This window comes from Amblyomma americanum, chromosome 2 (genome assembly GCF_052857255.1).
Source record: "Amblyomma americanum isolate KBUSLIRL-KWMA chromosome 2, ASM5285725v1, whole genome shotgun sequence".
NCBI classification, from domain to species: Eukaryota; Metazoa; Arthropoda; class Arachnida; order Ixodida; family Ixodidae; genus Amblyomma; species Amblyomma americanum.
The window spans coordinates 6,436,076-6,460,267 of record NC_135498.1 but is presented as its reverse complement, the minus strand read 5'-3'; the positions used below and the strand labels follow the sequence as shown (position 1 = coordinate 6,460,267).

The window sequence follows — 24,192 nt, the reverse complement described above, 5'->3', positions numbered from 1 at the left end:
GGCGTTTTCTGTACAACGGCATTTTAGGACAGTGCAGAGTTCATCCCCCCACTTCCTCTCTCTATTCATAAAGAATAGAGACAGGGGCTTGCAATGTAGCAGCCTTAGTGCTCGCAAGCAGCGCAAGATTACGGGGTGCGGACCCGATGTCCTGGCCAAATGATGATCTGACCGTTTTTGTATCCTGCACAGCAGGTCTGAAATTGACGTACGCGACCGCTCTCTCATTTCGTACCTGTGTCAGCTTACATGAATGCAGCCACGGGGCCAAATAACGACGCAGAACGGTCGAGCCGGTGGTCCTATATATGGCTCGCTAGTTAAGAGGGTTGTTTACGACCGGCTGTGCGCATACGGCGGAGTTTATTTGCATAATATTGCTCGCCCCCGAAATTTCAAGGCGTTTACATGAAGTGTGCTTGGAATATTCGAAAACCAACCGAGACATTGCAAATAAAGTGTAAGGCACGCGGGTGTCGGCGCCAGCTACGTAAGCTGAACTTCGATAGGAAATAAATTAAAAGCAATCAAAAATAAACTGCGCCGAGCACTTAATTCCTTTCGAGGTGCTAGGAGTATCAACAGCAGTGGCCATTTTCGATCGAAATGGCGGTTAGCTCGCAGCCACACATTGTTTCCATGCGTCTCCATTTAGCATAACACGGCACACAGCGTTCCCGCTTTGCAGACCCAAACGCCGCCGCGCTCCAGAGTGTAGCGACACGCAGTAGGATATCGAGTGTTTTTTTTTCCTTAAGTAATTAGTTCTAGATTGATTGATTGATTGATTGATCTATCGATCGACAGAGTGATTGGCTTCTAACTCGCCTTATCCTTTCAACCCGAACGCGCTGCTCAGCCATGCATGCACCGTGCGTTGCCAAACCCGATCTGGTAACGCGCTCGCAGCTGCGGCCGGTGTGCGCGCGCGGAGCCAGGTCGCACGTCAAACGCCGCTGGCGCACGCACGCACCAGCCATTGATCCGAGTGCGCACCGACAGCGAGGATCAATAGAGGGGGCGGAGGCGGCCGGGGCCCCAGTGAACGGGGAGCGTTCGCTGCCCTTGAGAGTTAACCGAGCGCGAACGTTTGAATGAAAGCTCGGTGGGAGAACCGTCCAGAGGTAACACGATTACGAGTGCTCCGAGCGACGAGAGAACTTGTCTGCGCAGGAACGCAAACGCGCAGGTGCATCTTTTTCGTAAATGCCCATTTCCTGATTCACTTTGCGCCACTTTATGACTGGCAGGCGACCGCTGTGACGTCAGAGCTGATAGCCCGCAGGCTACGTCGTTTGAGGGCTTCCGTGTTACGGTGGGGCTGACCAACAGCGAGGCTTCCGAGGCACGGGAATGAATGGAGTAGGTCGGTGGCATCGTGGAAGTGTTCACTGGTCACGTCAACGTATACAGCTAAGTAGCAAAGAGCTGTTCAGTACAGGCAGCTATAAACCGACATTTTTTCTTGGCAAACTGCGGTTGTGCTTCATGCAGTTATTCAAAGGACGCACTTCCCAAGGACTGCCGCTCTTCGCAAAAAGAAAAAAAGAACTGAAGGCAAAACGAATTACATCCTTACTAATTCACTTTTCAGGACGATTACAAGAGGAAAGTGCCACAAATTGGTATCTGTTTGTTTGCGGAAATTATTCTTCCACAGTTTGGCAAATAATCTCTTTCCCCGGAAGAAATCAAAATTCTCTACTTGTAAAATTCAACGGACAAATATATAAAATCAGTCATTAGACCAGTGCGTTCCTCAGATTTGAGGACGCGGTTTTTAATACTTTACGCAACGTGACTTGGCATCGTACTTCCGGATTGACTGTGGTAAAATACCAACGTCCCAGTTACACCTGCGGACGTTGCGCGCAAGGCTGTGCATTAATTGAGCCCACAAATGCGCGTCCCTCATAGGCCATATGTCGCTTCAGGGAGTTAAATCTCACGCACGCACGCACGCACGCAACTACGTGCCACCATTCAGCTAATCCGCGCCGCAAGGGTGACGGCTCATGTCACGGTCAAGTTATAAGGTTTTGGAATTGTTTTCGTTAGCCGGTGAGCGGAATATGCAGACACTAGATAGCTGAGCAACGGCTTCGACTTGATATATTCTTTAGCGCTTCGCCAAGGTCTCAGTTCAAAACAGAAGAATGATATCAGAAACAGTTGGGGGTGCTTTTTATCGCCTTTGCCTTTACACAGAGGACGAGTACTAACTGCTGCAAGCGGTATCCAAGCGTCTTGCGCCCCTTTATGTCACCACGCTGAAATAAGGAAGGCAAAGAAGCTATCGAACTGTCCATGTTTCTCGCTGCGAGATTTGTTTAGCTGCTTGTTTATTTGTTGTCGGTAATTTGGAGCCCTAATTTCTTCTCTATAGATTGAATGCGAATTGGAAACGCAAAGTGCGGGCAAGGTGTACTGCGTCCTGTTTTTATGTTTTTAACGCAGATTTAAAACAGGGTTGATGGGGAGCGAGAGAGAAACACGCGCACCGAGTGCACAGGCCCGCGCTCGTTTGAGAAATGCGAAGCGCGCCAGAATTCTCCGGTCGGAATTCAGGCAAATGAGCGGCGCTTCGCGGTATTCCGCTCCAATTTCGCCTTGCCTTTGGGGTGGCGTGGAGACAAAGTAAGTATACACGCGCAGTCGGGCGGCGAATGGCGTGTTTCCCGATATCGGGATTCAATCCGGGACAACTTTTCAGTGGGGGGCGAGAAATTTCGCCACGGGACGCGGTTGAGTGCGGAGCACACGCCAGCATGGAGCGACTGTGCACAGGAAGCACACTTTGTTCGCATTCTAGAAAAAGCAAATATTTTTGCACCTGCAACGAATTTGACAAAAAAAAATTACTAGAGAGAACAAAGTATGTACAAGAAAAAATCTTCGTATGTCCGAAAGGCATTATAAATGCTTGGCGTATATAAGGTTTTCGGGATCAGCACCGACAAATGCAACTGCAGGATGGATGTGAGCGTACAAAATAGAACCTTCTCGTGCATATATGTGCATTAGAATGGAAGTAATCGTAGAGGTCCTTGCCGAGAAAAAAGAATATACATGAGATCGAAGGCTGTGATGAGTAATGTAAATAAAACAGCACGTAGAAAAGAAAAGACAAGGAGTACCCCAGCGTTTGCAAGCGCCACAGGTCAAAATGACAATAAAAGAAGCATTTCATTAGCCCGCACGCTGCAATTACTCCCTAGTATAGATTGGGAGTAATCGCTGGCTACTTGCTCGAAGGACGGTGTACACCGTTGCGCGTAAGTGGTATAGTTTTCGCGTCAGTTCGGATGCACTCACGTTGTGGACGACTGGAGCCACTAGAGTGAGCATTAGATGAGTAAGTATTGAAGAAAAAAATGATTCGGTGGAGTGGAGACCTGGACGAGTTGGTACAAATTTGGAATAATAAATCCGACGGGAAGGGCGCAGGCTTTATTCTTATACTACATTTAAAGCTCTTTAGAGCGCCCATAGATAACTACCGAAAGCGCGGTATGACGGGAGTCTTTCCTTTGTTTTTTGTTTTTTTTTCTGAATTTTTCACGCAAATTGTAATGTGTGCGCCTGTCTGGTTTTTATTGCTGAATGGTATATATGTAATCCGCACAGAAATAAAGCCAGCTGATAGTCCTCGGCCGCTTTGTGTGTCTCTACTGTGTCTGCGTCCTTTCCGCTGAATTTATTCTACCAAATAAAAAAATGACCATTTTCCATTCGTGCGCGCGTACCTTTGAGTGGCATGTTAAACGCCTTGATGGGAGAACCCAGCGAAAAGAGACACAACACAGCAGAAGCTGCAGGACGGCGCTGGAGTATACAACTGTTTTGTTAAACGTTAAATGTTAAACACAGTTACTTTTTCTGACAGGTCATATTTCACACTGTCAGAGCATAGGGGAGATGAGAACTAGCATTTCCCGAGTCTTGGACACATCTCTGTGAAAGAACAAGAAATTAAATGCAACAAACAGTGCGTAACAATGCGTACTGCATGCTTTTTGTAATGTAGCACTGTCTTTATTTCTTCCACTCTGTATTCTCGTATAATGATGCCGCACAATTTTGATCTAACTACGTTAGCTTTCATGGCTGTAAATGACCTGTTGGGCACTGTTCTCGTGTATTATTTGGTAACTGCTCACCTGATAACTGCTGAATGAATGAATGCTTCACGCTCTATGTCACGTGCAATTGCTTTGAATGAAGGAATAATAGACTTACCCCTTTAAATTCTTCATAAAGCGCCGTGACAAGAGTTTAATACCGCGCATCGTCAGTCTCCTAGGTACCGATTAGCCCCTCCGCAAGCTACAGCACGCAGTAGAGGGCTAGACCAACCTGCCTCAGGGCAACCTCCACGCATTTACTTTCACAAACTCTTGTCGTCGCCAGCGTAATTATGGCGGCCAATGCGACGAAATCGTCCAAAGGAAATATTATACTCGTGTTCAAACTTTTTCAGGCACAGCACTCCGAAAACAAACAGCGCAAACCTACGACACATCGTAAGATACACAGCCGATGTGACGGGAGGGGCACCGTGTATTCGGTAGTATTTGAACGGTTGGCTTATTATACAGTAGCGAAATGGAAGAACTAACACAGGAACGTGCTTTACTGAATTAGTCCAGATCAGACGACTTAGCGCAGCTCACAATGTGATTGGCACAGCCGGAATTTAAGCGCGGTATCCGGGAGCACCGCAGCACCCTCCACCACAGCGTCCCATCATATGTCGCCGTGGATGGAAGGATTTCGAATGGCTCCAGAAGCGACCGCGATCCGCTACGCTTTTGCTCAAGGACCCCGAACACGCGAGCGACGCCGACTGCTCGTCGTCGAGACACGACGTCGAGCATAGCGACGCGGGTCGTCAGGCTGATATGCGGCGCGAACGGGCGTCGCTTGCACTGACTGAGCTCCACGAAGGAGGAAGGTGTCGCTGCGAGCTCGCTAAGGGAGGCGGCGTCCAGGCCTGGAAGGAAGCCTTCTGGCGGTGCAAACGCCAACACGCCAACAAGACATAGAAAGCACCGCCAGTACTCACTTGCGAGTAAAAAGAGAGAGGAAAAAAGAGAGGAGCTCTGCTGAAGAGGCAACAGGAGGAGGAAGGAAAACTGCCAAAAAAAAAAAGACGAGGACTACTCATCGTTAAAGGCATAACTTTTTTTAAAGTTTTATTTGGCCCTGTCTCTTTTTTATCGTCCAACCCTTATTCTTTCCTTCGCCTTGTAAGTTCTTCACGCTTCCAGCGTGTGGAAAATGATTCGCGAGTGCATTCTTTGGAGTCGACGGGAACGCTCGATTTATGGCGGGCGCGTCAATAAATTTTTCGGCAGCGCGCGACGGGCCGTCTGATCGATGAAGGGGAAGATTGCGTGGGCTCGGACGAAGCCTGTACCTCCTCCTCCCTTCATTCTCTCCACATATACCGTAAACCTCGGAGGGGCCACGGCACCTTGGCAGAATCGGCTTTAAAGGGTGGAGGAAGTGCCGAAACGGGGGCAGGTGCGCATAAAAGGCGAGGCTCAGAATGAAGGTGGATATTACGAAAAGCAGCGGGAGAAGAGAAGAGTCCAACAGAGGCACACGAGTGGCTAACTAGCCACTGAAAAGCGAGTGCACTTTTGGGTACGCTACCCTGATAAAAAAAAACACGCAAACAAAAATCACAGAAAAGAAACAAATGCGAATAAGCAACATCGATAAACATGTGTCAAAATGCGCGCGCACAGGGAACTCTGTTACCAATGACACCCTTACCCTGACGGCGAGGCGCGGAAGTCAGGGCTACCGATGGGTAGTCGACACACGAATATGCGGTGAAACGCTTCCATAAGCTCGCGGATCAACAGATCATGTTGGCCGAAAGCGCAATGCCCAAACGCACATTGTCGCGATAGCAACTGCGAGGCGCAGTTTTCTAGCGTGGACATCCATTTAGCACGCACAATTCAGTGAAATAAACCTTCAGTAGCAAATTTCAATATTGCGTTGCGTCAGGAACCGAACACTCGGAGACTACTTCTCTCGGTTGGACATTTCTATGAGCGATGTAAACGGTTTATAAGCTAAGCTAACATCACAACCTCTTCTCTGCCCCTGCGGCCTGAAGGAGAGAGTTGTCATCGTTCCACGCTGTAAGCAAATCGGACGTGCAGAGGTAACCATGTCTTTATTTTTTTTTTTGAAACCGCAATCACTCAGAAACCCTCCGTCTAAAGCTTGCCTGCCGTGAACGAGTGGAGGCGAGCTCGTCTTACACGAATCCTCGTCTATCCCCCGCAAATGCGTCGCGAAATACGTCGAAAGGCAAGCTTATAGGTGCGCTGCTGCTCTGCTTCACGTCCAATGTTTGCACCGCGCAGAAACGCCGTTTCCACTGAACGATTCATCGCATTCTCCTCGCTTCGTCGGCTGCAGCTCGAGAGGCCGCTCAAAACACCCACGCGCTTCGCATCATGCTCCCGTGTCTTCGTTAAATTTATGCCCTTCTCTCTCACTTGGCCCATCGCATAGTTTACAACATACGCGCTTCTCCGTCCATTGAGCGCCCTGACGCAAACTATTACGCTATAGCGAAGCCCAACGCGAGCGTTAAAAAGATTCTCGGAGCGAGCACCACGGAAGAGAGGAACATGAGAGAACGGCTCAAACTTCGGTTTAAGCAGTTTTCAAAGGAGACAGAAAAAGAAAGAAAGAAAGCGAGTCAGCCGAGACGTGCTCCGCATGCCGCTGTCATCATCCGTACACGCGCATACGCTCCCCGCCTCTGAATGGAGGGGCCGCATGACAAACGCACCGCGCGGCATCGCGCCGAGAAGAGGAGGTTTGTGTATATCTGTTCTCGAGAGTTATGGCCGGAGGAGAGGGACGACGCAGTTCCTCGGAGGCTTCGCCGCGACAGACACGCGGGACAAAATCCTGCGGCTGACAGAGGACGCGCGCTCGGCGACGCGGACGAAGCCGCGGCCAAGCGTGTGTGCCCGCGTGTACGCGTAGAAAAATCCAGGCTCGACCTGCACTCTCTCCCCTGACTGTGCATGCGGACGGCTGCCGCTGGAATATTCGAGAGGAAGAAACTGCTTCTCCGCTGTACACGAGGGAGGCTTTGGCGCGCAATCGGTGAGAGAAGCTGCTGCCGACGTCGCTCGCCGATGACGCGGAAGGGAGCTGCAGCGGTCCTTCGGACGCCAGGGTGCATGTGGAGCTCGGCGAGATGGACTGACACAGAGACCGTGTCGCTGCACGTCAGCCTGGCGGTTATTTTCTGCGGACCCTGCCACATTTCGAGCTGCTTTTGTTGTCTGCTTCCGCTCTGTCTCTTGCCACGGAAAGTGCTCTCGTATAAAGGTTTGCGGAAATCGGGCAGTCGGACGAAAAAAATGGAGCGTGGTATTGCTTACGGCCACGCCAGAGCTGAGAATCGAATTCTTTGTGCGCAAGTGTGCGATGTGACGCGGAGTTATATATTGAAGGCTTTAACCGGTTGGCTGAAAGGGAATGTCTCGCCTTGGAAGGGAGAAACGCCTACGTCGCGGGAAACATGTGGGGGATAGGCTTTTCGGATGATTGCGTTGTTCGGCAGGTCAGAACACAAAAACAAATCTCCATCTGTGTTACGCAAGGGAGAACAATTTAACGTATCAATAGAAAGAAAGAAAAAGTAAAGGCAGAAAAGTGATCTGTACAGCAGTACTGCACATAACGAAGTGTCACGATACTCTTTTACCGAGGCAATATTTTAGCCATGAACATGACCCAAGGCAGAGCGTTTTCATCATACAACTCTCACGATAAAATGCCGCAGGGTTAACGTAATTTGAGTATAAACAAAATGAAAGAAGCGCGCTTACCTCGCCGTCCCAAACCTAAAACGCCATAGTACGACGCACGAAAGCGGACAAGGGACGAGGAGGAGGAGGAGAAGGAGAGTAGTAGTAGTAGTAGTAGTAGTAGTAGTAGTAGTAGTAGTAGTAGTAGTAGTAGTAGTAGTAGTAGTAGTAGTAGTAGTAGCAGTAAGTGGCTTATTTAAATGATAATAAAAAGTAAGGAAAAGATTTTTGCTATTCCCTGCATTTCCCATCGATACTGTAGTAGTAAGTGGCTTATTTAAATAATAATAAAAAGTAAGGAAAATATTTTTACTATTCCTTGCATTTCCCGTCGATACTGGAGCACCTGAGCTGGGGCACCGGAAATAAAGGATAGCACGCAGAATGGAGAAATGAAGTGAAAGATGGTGAGGGGACAGGAAGAGAGGATAGGGAGGGGGGGGGGGGGAGGTAACAAACACAAAAACTATTTACACAATAATAAATACGTGCAGGTTGCGCGCGTGATTAGCTCACGATGAAGCAAACAAAGATGCATGCACTTGCATATATCCCTTTCTCTGTATTTTGACAATGTGTTTTAACCGTGTGTCCCATGCTTTCAGGCTGAGGCACGTTGAAACTAACATTTTTACTACTTCTAAAATGTTGTAACTTTAAACACAAATATCTTCGATAACCCTTGTTTTCAGCGTGACAGCCTCAGGTGGCTTCAGACCCACCGTAACTATCTTAGCACCGAGTACTTCAGCTAAATGGTGGCGCCCGTGTTTTCGGGCCGGCTGACATCCGCTTGGTGGCAGCGATAGGGTCCTTCGTGGAAGCGGACCTGTGAACCGAAATGGACGTGGAAAAACGAGCTTCTTGAGTTGCCAGCTACGTGCATATACAATGCGGAGCTAGGATCCATCAGCCAGGCGCCTCTTCGCTGCTGATGACCCCAAACGACGGAGCGTGCGCGCTCCTCGTTGTCTGCTTAGACACCGCCGTCGGCCGATGCATCGGCTCGGTCCGGATGCCGAGACAGGCTGGCGATCGCTCGAGTCACGGCCTTCTTCTCTCGGCGCTCGGCGCCCGACGTAAAGATTGTTTATGCTAAGGAGGCGCGTCTGCTAGCAAGAAAGCCAAGCTGATGCAGCTGCTTGCCGAGTCCGATCGCCCGCTCGCGTCCCGGTAATGGCGTCGCGCGCACGATGCTCTGGGGAAAGATTTGGGAGCCCTATCGCCGGCGTCACCCACACCGGTCCGTCGCGACGCGTAGACGGATTGGAAGCAGGCGATAGCAGCGGGAGTGACTAAGTTGTTTTTCGTGACCAACACACATAGAGACACGCAGAGCTGCATCAGACCGGCGGCGATATATTGGGAGACAGCATCTAAAATTTTTATGCGATATTTGGAAGGCAAATGCGGCACATTTGCGATCAATGTATGTGCTATTCTTATGTCCAATGCACTTTTTTTTTACTGGGGCTGGAGTCCCACATTAGGATGCGCTGAAAGAGAGCAAACGTTTAGATTAGGCTCACGTATCAGACTGGAAGAAGCTAAAGGTCATCCCAAGTGCAGGAAGTATGCACACACTGAGAGCTTTCCTAATGTCAGATGCTTGAGCCACGTCGTAAACTTGGGCAAGCTCTCTCACTTTCATTTCTAGCGACCCTAGGCTATCTCGCTTCAGCAATAACGAGTAAAAAAGAGCAGAATGAAAATGGAACGCTAGATAGCGTATTCATGTGCACACATATGCAGACAACTCATAGAAGGATTTACCAATGTGTGCCACGAGACTCATCGATTGCTGTTTGCGGCGACCACTATATCATTGCTTCTTAATGCGAAAGTATTATTCCGATGGGTAAACCTTGAGCAAGGTTTTGCGATGTTTGTATGCTTGCAGTGCCGGTGAGTTTGTGCCAAGTGGAAGGAATAAAGAAAAATAACCCCAAAAAATATCCGTGACTGGGATTCCAGCCCGCGGCGGCGCGAACAGATTCGCCTCGCCGGCTACTGCGCGAGAGCACCAGGCTATCACCGCAGCCGAGCATGCCTCGTGTTGAAGTGTAATACACTCTCGCGCTGTGCATTGCGCATTGTCTCCTTCACCAACTGATACTACTATTAATGTTCGCGCTTTGAGCTAGGTGGCGGTAGTGACAGAGAGATGTGCGCTGCATGCGTTGGCGTGGACAACGTTGGGGCAGAAACACGGCACTAGAGCAATACGCGTTGGCGTTGGCAACACTGCTGCAGAAACGCTGCACTGGAGCATATGCCGCCTGTGTACATTGGGTACATTGGCACCTGGCTCCTCGGGTCAGTGGACACCTCAATCGCGCTTTCAGGTAACCGGCGGTGGTGTGCACCTGCAAAAGACTGTGCTTTCGGCGTTCGCGCAATATTTCGTGCTTAGAAATACTAAACCGCCAGCCATTTTTTATTACTGTCTTCTCCTCAGGTAGCACATGACGTCACGCGTGACGTCACTGGATGCTGTCCCATCAGCATGGTGCGATGCACCTGCCTCACTTTCCCTCCCTCTCTTCTCTTCGCACTTCGTTTCAGGCCAACGCCGCAGAACAGGGAAGAGCGCTCCTAACAGCTCTCGCTGAGGAAAAAATAAAATTAATCTTCGTGAAAGCTCAACTCCTTGTCGCATTCCTACTTGTCTCGCATGGAAATGAAAAGCTCGTTGCTGAAGGAGGAGAGAGATTTATTCTCGCCGCGTCGTCGTCTTCGTCACGGGACACGTTTTCGCGTGGCTCTTGCGAACGCACTTTCGACGTCCGCCGCGCTGACAGCGTCACCGCGTACGACGGGGCCCAACGAAACAGCTGTCGCCAATGCTTCTGCTGTCCTCGCTTCCGCCGCTCTTTGCTTAACGGTGTTTGTGCCATTGGTGCAGCAGTGTTGTTGCTGCTGTGGGTGATTTTGTGCGCGCAAGTTTACGCTACGGGATACTCCGTCGACTCGACAGCAAACCCTCTCCGCGTGAGTGCAGCGAGGGACGAGAGCTCGTGCTGTCGCTGCCGAAGGCGGCCCAGACACGCGAGGGCGCACATCGCCCCGGGCAAAGTAAACAACTCTGCGAAGCGGAGGATTCCGCTGGCCTGTCACTTCCAAGTTTTGCCACGGGTCACCGCCGCCTTTGCCGTTCGCCTCCGCGGCCGAACTGCTGTTCCTTTGTCGCAAGCTGCGCTATTCTGTTTCCCTTTCGGGCGCCGGTGCTCCGTCTGGGACATCCGAATTCGCGGCGCACACAGACGTCTCGCCGTGTTAGACAGCGAGTGAGAGTGAATCAACTTTATTGGGTGGAATTAACCAAAAGTACCGCTCATCCTTTGCAAAGCATCAGGGAATTGACGGGGTAGGCCCCGTGCCTACCACCACGGCTTGGGCTAACCGCTTAACACGAATAACCCGAAATGAGAAGGAAGAGGGGGTGGATGTGTTTTGGGTTGTTGGCATAGCCACCACCGGTGGGGCATTTATTCATTTCATCTCTATCAGAACTGGAGGGTGGATTGTTAAATGTTTTTCAGTAAGCAGCAGGAAATCTGGACATGTTTATGGCGTTATTAACGAAAAAAAAAACACAGTTCGTGAAATGCAACAAAAAGTGATACAGCATTGTATGAATAAAGAGATTATATACGGGCATCTTAAAAAGCATTGAAATCAGTTGCGTTGACTACAGGTCCGGGAATGTGCAGCCTCGAGCCTAGATGAAGAGGTCACTAAATGTAAGGTGACAGAAGTGTGTACGAGGAGTTCGAAATTTTAAGTGGAGCCCATCAGAACGGTTTGGACATCAGAGAAATGTATTCTTTCCGAGGCCACACAAGGACTGCAGTCTCACGCTCGAAGGCCCTTTTATCGGAATGGCAGCTGTATCAGAGCTGACCTGTTTCTTGACACCTCCAAGACGACAGGTAGAAAGAGAAGAACTGAAAATGTGGTTGCAGTTCTAATGTGTAGCTGTACGAAAGAGTGAGGCAGGCTAGAATGAGTCGCGGGCGCTCGATGGCGTCTGCAAAGCTCTCAGTACGCGTGTTTGGAACACACGCAAGCCACCGGATGTATTTAAGTAGCCGGTCACAGTAGCCGCATCCCGAGCATCACATGAACAAAGAGGCTGCTGCAAACGAGAAAAAAGGTAGTACGAAAAGTAAGTATAACTTCGATATAATAAAGAGAGTGTCACTGTCCTCATGTTTCTGCTCACTGTGACCACAATTAGTTCGCCGGTCACGAGGGCGTGCTCTGTAGTGCAAACTGCTAGGAAAGGGTCCCTGAGGGCTCTATTGGAACTAAAGGTCTGATGAAGAAAGGGAAAAGGCATTACGTTGTAACTCCGTTTTGAGTTGTTTAGAGGAGCCAAGGCCTGAGATTAATCGCGATGCTACCTTCCTTATGCGCGCAAATTTATAGGCTGCATCTGCATTTAAATAAGAGTGTTTGCGGTAGTGCACTTGTCAGATGCAAGCGTCCGCAGTTTTAAACACGCGTCAAAATATATAGTCACAGACTGAAACATCAGCGTGGAATCGACTGTGACAACTGATTAAGCAGACCGTTGCGATCAAACACTAACATACCGGCGTTCGTATGGTATAAGAAACAAATTATTCAGCGCTCAAAATACAGGAGCTGAGAGGAAATGTTAAAAAACAAAGAGAAGGGACGACTTTTACGAAAGGGGTCCGAAGTATGTATAAGGCAAGTATACTGGCCTTATATAGACGTTGGACTACTTACGCAAAATAATTTCGTTCTTTTTTTTTTAACATGAACTTCCTTTCCCTAACCGTAGTTCGGAAAAGAGAGTTCACGAAAGCGCACTCTTTTACGACGCACTGTACGAGTACGCAGCTATTAAATTTCCTTCCATCGGCGGCCAGTTTGCAAGCTCGCGCCCACTTTAACGCGCCACCGCTCTTTGCCGCTTGCCAGTCCGTCCCCTTGGCGGAACAACCTTCGTCCGTTGAGAGCTCGATGTCAAAACTCGCCCGGACACTCCAGTGAGGCTAAACGGCTGCCCCCTTTTTTGCCTTATCGTAAACAACCTCTCTGCCGGCGGCGGCAGGGATTTCAGCCTTTATGGCCGCCCACGGGCGAAGGCGAGCGACGAACCTTGGTCGCGGCGGCGCTGGAGAAACACTGTGTCAGGCCTTCGCGAGGTTGCATAAACTGGCCGAGTGACGGATGGACGGCGACGCTTGCGGCGGCCGAAGGCGTCGGCACCGCCGGGTCGTGGTTTTCGTCGCCCACTCGGCTGCTGCTGCCCTTCGGGCGGACCCCTTAAATCACGCCCCTCCTTTCCCCTCCTCGCTCGTCGCAGCGTCGTCGAGACCAGCAGGTTAATCGAACGGGGCAGGCAGGCGCCTACGGTGGGCCGTCAAAGGACTTTCGCACGGAGTGTTGCGTTGTGTTGGATTTAACGGCACATGGGCAGCTAAGGCCATCATGCGCCAAGCACACTTTCGCACGGAATGTGTGTGTAGCACTGTGTATACTAGTGCATATTTAGGTTTCGACTAGCGCCTCAATTTAGACTGGATATTAAGGCCCAGCACGAACAAGAATTCGGGGGACGCTTAAGCTCCGACTTAAGGGTACGACGCGATAGTGTTAATGGGTCTCTTCAGCAGTCTTGTGTACTCTTTGCATATCACTTCGCAGACATGGAAGTTATTCTTTGTTTTATTCCACCGTTCTTAATCACTTATTCTGGTTTCATTTTCACTTTTAATTTTAATTTTTACCACAATAAACACAAGGCTTCCCTTTAATGAAATCGAACGAACGTGCCTCAGTGATCGAGGGGCAGCGGGCCCAACTCACGACCCAAGGGGCAGCAGCACCGCTCTTCTTTCTGCAGAGGCACTTGGTAAAGGCGGCGGAACGACGTCACGAGCTTGTAGACCTAACAGGAATTGTGTAGTAAGGACATCACTGTTGTCCTGTGTAATCGTCGCGGGGTGTTTGAATTACCCGCGCGAGGCCATGCTGTTGTGACCGCATGATCTTCTCGACCAATCCGGTTTTTCTGGACACAACACCAACGCCGGGTTTTCCGCTGAACGGGACAATTAATGCTAGCTATCACGTTAAAACCTCAGACAAGCCCTCTGTACACCGACTCCTCCTCAGCCGGCCCTCACCAATTCGCACGTTCATTTCGAGCGCAACTAAAAAGTGGCGCACGAAAAACGCCTGATAAACAAGACTAAACTCTTCCGATTCGGATCGGATCCCTCTTGACTCGACTGCACGTCCCCGTGCGTGAACCTGGACACTAGAGAGTTTTAGCACATTCAACTTGTTTGGCCAATACGGGAACGCGTTGTCTCTCAGTTTCCGCGATTGTCTACAGCCGCATTTGCCGTACGGCACTAGTCAGCGTAGTTAGCGTATATTTACCGTAAGACGATGCTAAAACTATCTGCTGTCATTTCCCGTGCCCCGTCGCATGTGTTTCTTTTCGAGCATAATATGCTAATTGAAGGAGTATGACAAACCTTTCTTTAGATTCAGCATTGCAAAGCGGCAGACTGACGTCGGTTCGACACCTGAATTCGAGGGTCGACTAGAAAAGAAGCTACGCGAGTCTTTAAAGAGCACATTAATTATAGTCAGAGTAGAAAGCTAGAGAAGCCACGACACGAGATTCTGCTCGCTTCCCGCATATTTACACAGTTTACCAGCGGAAGCCAGTTGGAAGTCAGTCAGAAGGGAAAGACGGAGTGGGATGCGGCTAGCGACAATGTGATCTCGCTCAGCAGTCACTGAACACCGCCACAGTTGGCGGTGCACTGCTGCGTTGAGAGGCCCGATACAACAGTTGCTGTCGATTATTAGCCCTGAAGGAAGAATAAAAAGATTTCTTTTAGTATTGCAATGCATGGTATGTGCACATGTTTGCCGTCACTGCATAAAGCGAAAAAATCAGAAACCTTCCTTTTACGAAGTGTCATATACTCGGCGTCGCTACAAACGAAGGTATACGAGAGAGGTTGGTTCTGTGAAGTTTGCCTGACCGCTTTCTTTTTCTGCACATCCCCTGTGTGTAAGTTTTATTTCAAGGCGGAACTAAAACAATCTGGAATTTAATCCACGGAGCACATTCATTGTAGCAGACTCGCCCTTTTCCCGACGAAAAAGAAAAGAATGGGAAATTCCAGGAACACAAGTTCCGCCTCAAGGGTATGCACGATAGCGATAATGGGTCCCTTCAGCCGCCTGGGGTCCTCTTTGCACATCACTCCGCAGAAACGGACAAAGCCAAGTGGAACGAAAGCGCCTAGAGGCAGCGTGTCTGACTCGCGACCTAAAGGTCCCAGGTTAGATTGCCTATCTAATAATCCCAATTTCCTGCGCAGCTCAAGGATTTATTTTACATTCTTACACATCATAATGATGTTTGAGTCATGTTTCAACCTTATCTGATTTATCTGATGTTTTAATCACTTTTCAATCCCACAACTCCATGTCTGACGTTATGACCCTCTCGATCCAACCGGTGTTCCTTGACACGCCAACTACAATGCCGGATTCCGCGCTGAACGGGACCCTTAACGCTATCACGTTAAAAGTTTCACTGCTCTAATAGAGAGAGGATGCAGCGAAGTGCAACGTCAAAGTCGTCGCTCTGCTCAACTACACTACAAGGCAGGATACCCTACACACCGCTACGCACATTCTAAAACAAGCATTTCGCCCGGACGGGAGGCGCTTTCGAAGCATCTACATTGACACTATTTATAGGCTCCGTACGTGCTACGTCGCGAGTGAAGTGCCGAAAGACCGTCGCTGGTCGTCGAAACGCGAGCTCGTTTATTGAGAGTTTATGTATATAAAAAAGCTGCCTGGAGCTCGATAGCAACGGGCGCAGGCACGTCGTTGAGGAGGTACAGCCTCCATGGAGACATGGTATTATCGCCGCCAGACGCCACTCGCAGAGGGGCAGCGTTGCATAGACCCATGTAGTACAGTGCAAAATAGGAAGCCCAAAGGTGCAGCCGCCCAGGAGGGGGCGGGGCCGGACGCGCCTGGCTTCGACGGTGCCGGCGCGCAGCGAGATGCTGCTCGTGTGTGGAGGTGACAGTGAGTTATAGTCGGCGCTAGCGAGCGGAGTGCGTACTTAGCATATCGAGCGGGAGATAACGTCAATTACCGTGTCGCCGCTCCACGCTGCATGCTAGTCAGAGATGACAGATGGAATGCGTCAGTTTGCAGAACGCTTTAACAGAGATTGATTCGCGATTTCCCCGTTCTCGTGGAATGCGAGCGGCGGTCGATTTTTTCCTTGTCGTATAGTATTACTGTTGTCATTTTGGGACTCGTAACCCAAGTAATAAAATGTTTGTTGGGGAAAGGAAACAATGCAGTATCTGTCTCACGTCTCTGCGGACACCTGAACCGCCCCGTAAGGGCAGGGATAAAAGAGGGAACCCAACCCCATTCGCTCTATTAAGACATTCCCTTCTGTTTTCCAGCAGCAACAGCTGTCCACTGGGCCGGCCTCCCTCCTTCATCTCTTCCCTCACGACGCGGTTGATGTGTCCACCTCTGAGAAGTGAGACAGTTACTGTGACTTTCCTTTCTTCAGAACCAATTTTAATTAGGACGCGTTTTGCACAGCTGGGACCCGGGCATTCAAGCCCTGGCTGCTAAGATCGCCGCTAGCTATGGGCTGGAGGCCATCTAACGCGGACCGTCTGCATCTGCATGTTGACGAAATAAACGTTTTCCGAGTCATGTTTACGATTTCGCTCTTTCTCGTTTTCTTCTTTCATTCCAAACTTTCTTCCTTGCCTCACGGTGCGGTTGAGGTGTCTACCGAGAAGTGAGACAGTTACTGCACCATTTCCTTCCCTCAGGCAACACTAATTATTAATTTTTATGAAGTAAACGAAGCCAACATAACAGACAGTTTTAGCATAGTGCGATCCGCTCCCGCGTGCAGTATGTGCGCATGTCGAAGTCGCCCCTAGGGGCGTAGTTGTTAATGGGCATGCGCAGATATAGCTCCCCGCGGTAGGTAATGGCGTATAGCGCTATGCTAAATATTTATATTAAGTTGCAACCGAGAACTTCTGTGTGCCCTTGCTAGCCACTAGAAAGACTTAGCATAGTGCGAGCACAGTGCGAGCATAGTGTTAAATATCTCTGCTGATGCCACTGCACCGGCATAAGCAGTTCTGCTCAACCGCATTTGTACTGCTTGACCTCGAAATATATTGGGCTGGCCGCCTGCAAAGACTATAGTGCCGTCCACTTTGGCTGATACACTGGCTGTCTGTCTGTCTGCAAACCACAGAGAGTCGTCATTCTACCTGACTCCAAGTCTGCCCACGAGCGCCTGCAACGAGGGACTCCAGTTGAGAATTTTTCTCATCAAGCAACGATACTGACCCCTCTTTTTTCCGCTAATGAAGTCAGAAAAAAAAATGCACTGCGTATATGACAACTCCGCTATAGACTGTCTACACGCTGTCGCATAAACAACAGTGACTTTTCCCTCTTTAATGGCGCGCGTGTCGTGGCAGTGGCATACATGCTGCTGCCACGCGAGGACAAGGCAGGGCTCGACTGCAGCACCTCGGGAATTTCTTCACCGCCGGATGGCGAGAAGGCGGCGGCGATCGCCTAAGTATCGCGCGCTCTTTCGCCGGCCAGCTGCGCAGCGCCGCTGCCTTTTTTTGCGCCGCCACCCCGCCCGTTCTGTGTCGTCGCTAATAAGTTCAAAAGGGCCCCGGCGCATATCATCGGCCGCCCACTTTTCGCTCCGGGCCCTTACTGCACTTCGCGTCGAGCTCGCCATTAAGGAAATTGGATTTCGCTTAGAGCGACGGTCGTCGCCGGGACAGGCCGGCGCCTCGCGGGGAGAGCAAATATCGTGACGCTCAAATTCGGGAAACACTGCGCCTGTCGGTGCGCACGAAAGGAAAAGGAAGTGGTGCCGCCGAAGTAGTGTGCACTCATCGTGGCAAACAGCCGGGAGGTACGGAGACAGAACCCTCATCTCACTGCCCGTATACATCATACAAAAGACTCACGAAGCCTGTGGAACGGCTGGAAACACTATAGGCAGCGTGCCACGCCGCCTCGGTCTTGGTCAGCTGACAGAGGAAAAGATTCTCGGATGGCGGTCGCAGGCAGCCCTCGGGGCAGACCATCCAGTGTTCCACTTCCCGAAGGCCGCCGTGTTTATGATACAAGAACTTGTGACTTTGCTGCCACACGCACACCCTGAACTGACGTCCCTTCTCCTCACTTCAACCCCCTCTTTCACCTTGACGCCCTTCCTTCCCTTTTCCGAGTGCATGCAGAGCAGCCAGTTGGAAGCCGCCTCTGGCTCACCTCCCTGCTTGTTCTTCTCATCGCTCTCTATACGGATCAGTCATGGCCGGTCCAGTGGAGCATGCTACTGGGCGAGTTGGTTTATCATGGTTAAAAACAGCGTATACCAAATGAATAGAAAGGACGAACACAGACGGAAAAGAACAATCACAGATCCTGTCTTTTTACCGCGTTAAGTTCAAGCGGAACATTTACGACGTACCGGTGGCGTGTTTGTACAGGCGGGATTTGCCTCGCAGTGAACTTGCCGCCAACTACCCCGCCTGTGTCACTTAATAAAAGAGAACTGGTTCTCCTAACACTGCCACGGGAGGTCAGTGTCCGGTAAAACTTCCAAGGGACTCAGCAACATTCAGTTGCGGGCGCCCTGCTCAGAGCTCAAGCGTGGTATACCGCTGCGCTATAGGGGGAGGCATGGTGGGGTGTACCAAAAGGTCGTAGCTGCCTCAACTTTCCACAACAGAGTAGCGCAGTTCTTTTCAAGTTTGTACGAGTGGATACGCCAAAGACGTCCCTGCATGGTTTCTGCGGAGAAATATCAGCCAGAGATCCGCATTGAGATCGATTGGTACTCATAAACACATCTAGCTTACGAAACATTGACGCCAGTACGAGGCTCTGAGCAGAGTTAGCATTAGCTCTACCAAATCTCTGCCTCGGTTCATTTTTTTAATGAGCATAGCTGATTTAGACAGGTATCCTACTAATACTCGAATTGAGGCGTCAACAATTCCGGCAAACACCGAACACGTGCGACTTAACTTTTCACCCGGCTTAACGTAAGCCTGGGCGCGATGTAACGACGGCTGTATGCTTCGTGCCATTTTGTTGGGTAGTTTCACGGGAGCGGAGCCTACGTTGAAATGGGAAGCGGCTGTAAGACGACGCAGTGCTCAAAGCTTGCTCCACTTCCGCAGCCTTTTTGTGAGCCTGGTTGTGAATTCTCCCGAAGGCCTCTCCACTGACAGAGCACTTTGCGTCAAACCCGCACTGTCGACTGCGCTCGCCCCGCACCTCTAACCTTTTCCCGCCGCCAACGGGACAACGCCCAGTATTTGCGAGTTTCGCTAAACCCCCGCTCCACGCCTCAAACGGCGCCGGCTCAAGCTCAGAAGAGTGGAGGTGACATTTGACGGGCTTTGGGCGCGTAATCCTCTCGCTCGGCGCACTCGTTAGCACAGAATGCGTGAAACGCTGACGCATTTAGCACAACTCGATTGATTTAAGCAAGAAGGACCGCGACTGCAAACGCTCATGCGTACTGCCGAGTTCCGTAAGGCCCGCAACACAACATGCATGGATGGAGCTCATTGAACGAAGCAGTGCGAGACCGGTGGCTCCAGGAACCTTAGTTATTAAACCAGGGAACTGAAATAGTAGGATTTCATTTGCAGCGCTCCTGCATGTTTGTTGCCCTACTGCAGAGGGCAATCGAAGACTTGCAGTTCTGCATATGTCAGGATTACCTGCTGCAGCAGGTAGGCAGCGGGCATCCAGCATGCTGTAGTGATCGGAGCTCCGCTCAGCAACTGCCAGCGTGTTGCAGGTTATGATGAGCGCGAGTGTCCAGCCTTTGCGAAAAACACACGGGCCACCTTGTTTTCATCGGGCCAGTGCAGTGTGACTTGCTCCTTATGCACAGACAAAAGTGAGAGGAAGCCTCGTCCTCATAACCTCCGTGCTTAGCAGTGCAAAGGACATTAAAAGACCCTTACTGCGATGGTGTGGGATTACGCTGCTCAACTAGTAAAGAGTAGTCGACAGATAGGGCTTGCAATCTGAACGGCAGTTCTCGCCACAGATGTTCCCTGTCCACCGTCTCCTTATCTTGTTCCCCATCCCTTTGTGGAATAGCGGGATAACATGGCCGACTTCTCCCACATATTCTGCTTTGATGGTCCTCCCACCACGTGGGCCAAGAGTAAACTTCGTGGCTTGTGTGCCTTTGACAAGGGCTGCACAGGCCACACGTGCACGCTGCCGCGATTCGCAGGCGCGGTTGCGCGTGTGCAGGCTCTCGGTCTCACGTCGGCGCTCTGCCGCAGCGCACGAGCCCGCCTTGGCAAAAAATTTCCATTGATATATTCTGAGGCATTGTATGGAGGGGGTGTGTGGTTACTTCTTACCCTGGACGTGTGCCGCAGGCCCCTGTTGCGGGCTGGTGCCGCGTCGTCGGGCACCGACAGGCGGTCGGGCGACGGGGGCGGCTGGTGCGAGGGCGACGACTGCGACGGCTGCGACTGCAGCGAGTGCGGCTGCGCGGAGGCGTCCGACGGGCTGCTCCCTCCGCTGGGCTCGTCGTCGCGGCGGACCATGCCTCCTTCCAGGCAGTCGATCTGCGTCAGGCTCTTGCTCCGGTGAGCCTGCACCGAAAGGGACGGGCGCAGCTCATGTTAGAACCACACTGGCTGGCTTCTTCTCTCGGGACGACAAACGCGATCTCAGCTGTTGGGATGCAGCGCCATGCAGAGAGGGCGGCAACGCAACGAAGCTACCAACCAAAATTCTGGCATGACCTGCGGCCCGCCCCCAAGGGTGGGCCGACGCGGCAGCCGCCTTCTACCCGGGCAATGAGCTACTGGTGGTGCACTGCGACTTCAGTTGTTTAGGACGGATGAGGGTGCAGGGCACTGGTACCTCAGCTCTGATGCAGAAGGTGTCAAGAGATTCAGTGGTATGTGCCTTCGTGCACGGGCACTTTTGGGGACAAGATCCTCACAACACACCAGTATTCCGTTAAGGCAAAGCTGCGCTCAGAAGAGAAGCAATATACAGTCTTAACAAATGCGGCACTACGCCCATGAGCACTTGGCACAGTTGCCACCCAAAAATTAACTCTATAACCAAATAACTGAAACTGCATGTAGTCTGTTGCGCACTAACTCAGTGGCTGGGAAATCCAGTCGCCTGAATAACTGACATTCTCAACCAGATGTTTGCTCAGTCACCTTAACAGAAGCTTTCAGATTCACCGCGTAAAGAGAGGTATAGAGAGACAAAGAGAGCAAGATAACGGAAAGGCAAGGAAAATAACGAGAGCGAAGCGTATGGTTTCCTTTCACGCAGAGTGCACTAAGAACATTAGGAGAAAGGAAATAAAATTAAACGAACAGTGGGAAAAAAGTATGGAAGCACACAATGATTTAAACATTCCGCCTTGACTTTGACCTGAAGCGAGCTATATAGCGGCGGCAGTCGTCAACGGCCTTCATTATCATTTCCCGTCGCCCTCGGATCGGCATGCCTCCCTATACGCCAGCGGGCAAAAGCACAAAGTGCACACTCGACGGCGTCGCCCGTCGCAGCTGTTGCCTCCCTGGGCTTCGAAAGTAGCTCAGCTGACGGCTTCATCGGCGACCATGTCACTGCAGGGGAGGTTCAATGGAAACGGAGACCATTCGAGCGGGAAAGTAAACAGCACGGGGTGTACATACGGACCCTCCGGTTTGGTCATAAGCTGCCGGATGAATCGCTTTTTCTGTGCAAAACGACCTCTTATAGAAAGCCTTCATACCGACTAAAATGCAGAATACCCTTTGCATATAGAATAATATGCAGGAGGAATAAGACGCATGCATGGTCACCAGCTTTACAGCATAAATGAACAGCAACAGGATGATCGCTGACAGACGAATAAAACTAAACCGCGATTACTACCAAAGTAACAGCGGATACTCACTAGCTTCTTTAATCATGCTGATGCCGGCCTGCAGCTGCATCAGGAGCCTGTCTACTTTTTTATTTAGTATACAATGCGCAAACACGTGCCGGTAATCAGCCTGTAAGCAGCTTCTTTATTATCTATATATACCGCGTACCAACCATCATCAGCGTATCCTACGGAGATCAGTTTTCGCAGGTGCCCAATAAACGGCGCGCCGAGGCATCCAAAGCGTGTATACAACACACCAAGACATCGCGCACGGCAATAAGGAAAGGCCGAAGAGCGCACCACGCGCCGTGAACATTCCAGCTCATGCCTCCATCAACTTTACGGCCGGCTGGCTCCATATCCTCATCAAGTGCGGCGACTCCGCGTTGATGCCGCCGTCCCCCAACAGCTGCAGCGTTTCAGGTTAAGTACACTATCGGCCGAACGGTCCGCGTGCACAAGAGAAAGGCAGCCATGCTAGGCCGTCGAATGCCCGGTCAAACGGCGCGCTCTGCGAGGCTGCTGCCTCCGCCCCGAGAACATGGTTTACGACGACGCCCGGAATGGGAGGCGAGGGATGGAAGACGTAGGGCGGACATCGCGGCCCTCTTGCAACACGTGGCGGAAGCACGTCGATAAGCGCCAGATGCTGGTCGCGATCTCTGCGAGAGCTTACTGCGGCCGATGATATGTGCTCAGTGCCTCACAGGAGTGCGAGCAGTTTAGGCAATGGCAGGCCAGTGAGCGGCTAGGTAGGGGTGCGACGTGCGGTTCCGCTGCATTACTGCCCCCCCCCCCCACACACACACACACGCTGAATTACGCTGCTTCGCGGTGAAATGCGAGGAACTAAAACATAGAGAACGCGAATGGAAAAGAGATGCGTGAACCGAGCCTGAACAGCTGAACAGCGAACTCTGAGTAAGCTCAATTCCCCCTGGTTCACTCACAACATGTACGCGTTCAAGGGCACATCGACCAAGGCAATGGACGAGGGATGTTCGGTCACATTATAAGAACGGGCTCAAAAGAGCGGGGAAAAAAGAAAAACCCGCCTATGTCATTGGGAACTGCCACCGGTCGATCAAATCAGTGAATAACACTTAACGAAGCAGAGCGAAGCCTAGCATATGAGTGCGCCGCATCGGAGGGCTTCAGAATTAGTTGTGACTATCTAAAATTCACTAACATGAACAAAAATATTACTACACAAGCATTTTTCCACTGCGCTTCAAGGAAACGCATCAACGCGCGAGAATCAATCCCACAAACGGAGGCTCGGAGAAAAGTGGCTTTTGGTTTTGAGTAACGGAAAAGAGCAGTTAAATGTGCGGCTTATGGATGGACAGTTGAACTGCGCCGTGAGGGAACGGACGCAGGAGGGACAGCAAGGAGGAAGAGAGAAAGTAGCGCCATAGTAGAGGACTGCGGGTTAATTTCTGGGGTGACCGTGAACTGACATCGCACAGCACATGAGAGCCTTTTGGGTTTCGCCTCCACCAAGTGGCCGCCACGGCCACGATTGAACCGCGCGTCGGGCTGGCTCAGAAGCATATCGTGATAGACACCTTGATAGAAACTAACAGAGAGATAATAAGGGAGAAGTTGTTCTGTTTAAAGGAAAGGCGCAGTAACTGTGCACATCACAACCCCACCGTTAAGAAAGGAGCGATTGAAATTCATGTGGAGAGGGATGAATGAGAATGTCTGCGGTGCTCTCAGCCATCACACAGACTGAGGAGGATATCGCACACGGGTCGATCTAATTTGCGTCCCCACAGCCCCTCCGAGCGCACAAAACGCAGAAACCTACGCCATCATTAACTCCTCTCCACTGTTCTTTTCTTTTTGCTTCCCATCAGGCCATCGCGTTTCGTTCCGCTGCCGTTCAGTTACCCCCCCCCCCCCCCCCTTCCCCTCCGGCCATGCTGCGAGTGATGTGCAGGGTATGGAATGGAAGCAGCACCCGTACACGGATTCGCTAAGTGTCGACGTGACTCCTGTGCGAGCCAGCCCGGGGATCAAATTTGTCCGCTCGGCACGTGTGGCGAATGACACACAACGCTGCTGTCCGGCGCTAGCAGAACGGAGGCCGCGGTTGCCGCGAAACGGCCCGGTTGCACTATCGCAACGCAGCCGCACCAGTTTACTCACGAAAGCACGCACGGCTGGCCGCTCCTGCCGAAGGCCGACCAACCCGGGACGCAGCCGGAGAGCGCGTCCGTTCTGGCGATATTTCGCAGCGGCGCCAAATCAGCGCCACTGAGGTATCATGAGATGCCATGCACTTCTAGACGGCTTCCTTGCTGTCCTTTTTTTTTC

General features: G+C 51.0%; 1 protein-coding gene across 6 annotated transcripts in view; it reads right to left on the bottom strand.

The window, feature by feature from the left end:
• LOC144120480 (pleckstrin homology domain-containing family G member 5-like) overlaps positions 1-24,192 on the bottom strand; it is a 626,877-nt gene that overhangs the window by 131,944 nt on the left and 470,741 nt on the right. For all 6 annotated transcript variants that reach the window (XM_077652910.1, XM_077652911.1, XM_077652912.1 and 3 more), the window contains one exon: positions 20,345-20,581. In XM_077652910.1, coding sequence (XP_077509036.1) covers positions 20,345-20,581 — 237 coding nt within the window. The remainder of the gene's footprint in view (positions 1-20,344; positions 20,582-24,192) is intronic.